At 38.1% G+C, this 3,451-nt stretch overlaps 1 protein-coding gene across 1 annotated transcript; it reads left to right on the forward strand.

The window, feature by feature from the left end:
- The first annotated feature begins 469 nt into the window (after positions 1-469).
- Positions 470-3,107, forward strand: LOC135138788 (zinc finger protein 729-like). The gene is made up of 2 exons (XM_064068805.1): positions 470-810; positions 864-3,107. The coding sequence occupies exon 2, from the start codon at positions 874-876 to the stop codon at positions 2,677-2,679; it is 1,806 nt and encodes a 601-aa protein (XP_063924875.1). The 5' UTR covers positions 470-810; positions 864-873; the 3' UTR covers positions 2,680-3,107.
- The last annotated feature ends 344 nt before the right edge of the window (positions 3,108-3,451 follow it).

Below are 3,451 nucleotides of genomic sequence, written 5' to 3' on the forward strand. Positions count from 1 at the left end.
TTACGATTAAGTTCCACCCCTGGGCTTACGAAGAATAAAAAAAAATCATCAAAACTGAGACAGGGTGGGCGGGCGGGGCCTGAATTTTGCCGCCTCATTACAACATGGTATATTTTTGCAAGGAAATATGGATTTTGCAATTATAGGGCGGAGTCTAAATGCAAAATTGACATTTCCTTATACAAATGTTTCATGTAGTGAAAAGAAGTCTACACATATTAAAACAAAAAGGCAAAATGTATATCTAGGGTCTCTAGTACATGGTATTCGTATTTTGGGTTGCGTAATAGTAATTTACACAACTAGTTCGGGATAGCCTGCTTCCCGCATGAACGCTTGTTTGCGGCACGACCGAAGGGAGTGCCGCATTTGCGTGAATGCGGGAAGCAGGCTCACGAACGTGTTGTGTACAATATTTTTTGCAACGAATAAACCTTTAAACTGAAGAAATTAACTGTGAGTTATTTATAAACAATGGCGCCGCCAACACATCACAATGTTGACACTACGCGAGTATTTTAAGGTTACCATGGCAACGGGAAGTTAAAATGCACGTGTGCGGGAAGTTCGAACTCCCGCACCCTGGTGAATGCACGAAAGCCATCAAAAAAGATCATGAGTGCAAAAAAATAATTTTCAGAAGTAATTCCACAGTAGAGATATCTCTACTAACGAGTGAATGGCTATAGTCGTGTATAATGTGTTGCTAAGGAATTTACCACCAACATGACACAACTAAAGTAGAAACTACCAAGATTTTGAGGTTATGTCCAAAACAATTTGAATTGTTTTAAATTTATTAATTTACGGGTACGTAATGTAAGATTCGTTTTTATAATAATATTTTAACGCAACAATTTCAGACTAGTTGAAATGGAAGCTTTGAAATATTCCGTTACTTGCACGGCACACAAGAAGTCTTCCCTGGTAAAAGTCCACGATTGTAAAATTTGCCCATACGTTACAACATCGTTTTTTCTGATGATGAACCACATTCGCCGTCATCAGTCACCCTTGATATCTTTTACCTGCGAAAACCCCCTTGATTCTTACCATTGCAAAGACTGCGATTTTCAAACCGAACTAACGTTACTCTTCAAGCAACATATTAAAGACCGTCATGGAATTAAACAAGAAAACGACGACGATTTGATTGTGCAACACAACAATCAAAAGCACGTTTGTAGAAAGTGCGGCTTTGAGACGCATTTTTCGCTTAAATGGTTACGTCACATGAAAGAGTGTAAGCGACGTTCTTATAAAACTACAGAAAAATCAGATTGGAAACAGCATATTCAGCGGCATCATGGAGATGAAAAAGACATCAAGTGGTACAAATGTGAAAAGTGCGAATACAAACACAAATATCGCTCATCTTTATACAGACACGTAAAAAAGCGGCATCTAGACAAGTGGCTCCATTGCACTTTGTGTTCTTACAGGACCGTAGACAAATTTGATTTGAAAAAGCACCTTAACAGACGACATGTTGATGACTTTGACCCTAAATGGTACAAATGTGAACAGTGCTCATTTAGATATAAACGCAAGATATATTTGACGAGACACGTGAACTTTTTTCATATGGACGAAAAAGACGCCAAATGGTACGAATGCCAACATTGTCCATACAAGACTAGTGATAGTTCGAACTTAACGAGACACGTGAAAAGCAAACATTTTAATGGAAAAAATATCACGTGGTATCAGTGCAACAAATGTTCATTTAAAACAAAACGCGAGGAGGGTTTACAGAAACACGTGGACGCGTCGCGTTTGAACGGACAATGTGAAAACGATGCCAAGTTGTTTGAATGCCATAATTGTCCATACAAGACTAGAAATCGTTCGAACTTCTGGAGACACGTGCAGTTGCAGCATTTGAGAGGGGAAGATGTCACGTGGTATCAGTGCGAGGAGTGTCCATTTAAATCAAAACACTTGGTGCTTTTACGGAAACACGTGAACTTTTGTCATTTGGACGAAAAGGATATCAAGTGGTACAAATGCCAACATTGTCCATACAAGGCTAAAGATAGTTCGAACTTAATAAGACATGTGAAAAACAAGCATTTTAATGAGAAAAGTATCACGTGGTATCAGTGCAACAAGTGTTCATTTAAAACACATCTCGAGGGGACTTTACAGAAACACGTGGACGCGTCGCGTTTGAACGGACAATGTGAAAGCGATTCCAAGTTGTATGAATGCCATAATTGTCCATACAAGACTAGAAATCGTTCGAACTTCTGTAGACACGTGAAGTTGCAGCATTTGAGAGGGGAAGATGTCACGTGGCATCGGTGCAAGGAGTGTCAATTTAAAACCAAATATAGATACCTTTTACGGAACCACGTGAATGTGCGACATTTGAGAGTGGAAGATATCACGTGGTACCAGTGCGAGGAGTGTCCATTTAAAACCAAATACAGGAATGGTTTACGGAAACACGTGAATGTGCTGCATTTGGACGGACACGGCCTTAAATGGTACAACTGTGACAAGTGCCAGTACAAAGCTCGGGTTCGCTCATATTTAAACAAACATATAAAGACGCGGCACTTGGACGAAGACGAAATCAAGTGGCACCAGTGCAATGAGTGTCCCTTCAGGAGCAAAGCAAAAAGATATTTGACAATACACATTAAGGCACGACATGTGGACGACCAAGACGCGTAATGTTACAAATGCAAACTGTGCCCATGCTAGATGTTACAAATATCTAATCAAACACTAGAACGCTTGTCATTTGGACGAAAAGGGCCGCAGGTGGTACGAATGCCAACAGAGTGTCATACAAGTCTAGAGATCGTTCGAATTTAAAGAGGCACGTGAGAACCCATCATTTGAATGGGAAAAGTATTAGTACATGAACTGTCCACTTAAAACAAAACGAACAAACAAAAATATGAGGTGACGCAACATGCAGTAAAGTAACGCTTAGATGCAAATGATATACTACTTTCAAAATTAACAACAAAAGTAATTTGAAAAACCATGTGCGTAATCCGAATTTTACATGTAGTAGTTCAGTTTGTTTTTGTAATGTTCTTTATTAAAATATATATAAACCGCCCTAAAAAACTTAGGGATATTTAAATTTATTCAGCTTAAATCTATTTCGAAATCCGCCAGTGTATTTTTTGAAGACATTTTTGATTTGTAAATTGTTGTTTATAATTTGGAGTAAGTGCTCATTATACTGATGTTAAGGGTGCCCAGTAGCAGACCGAAAAATGAGCTAAATAGAATTTCATTTTACGGGCGTAATTTCAACTTTGAAAAAATGATCGACATTTTAATTGATAGATTATGTCTAAATCTCTGGGGAAGACACAATATTTTCTAAAATAAGTGATTGTTTAGTGTTTAATTAATCGTTCATTTTTCGAAGGAAATTGGATTTTTAGACGAGGAGAGAGCATTTTTTGCTTCAACTTTTATATTAGTG

This window comes from Zophobas morio, unplaced genomic scaffold, assembly GCF_036711695.1.
Source record: "Zophobas morio isolate AGI-343-1 ecotype UQ-CSIRO unplaced genomic scaffold, CSIRO_AGI_Zmor_V1 ptg000030l, whole genome shotgun sequence".
NCBI lineage: Eukaryota > Metazoa > Arthropoda > Insecta > Coleoptera > Tenebrionidae > Zophobas > Zophobas morio.

Bases quoted from the DNA above. Each gene is read 5' to 3' on its own strand.
- LOC135138788 (XM_064068805.1), top strand. From the start codon at position 874: ATGGAAGCTTTGAAATATTCCGTTACTTGCACGGCACACAAGAAGTCT.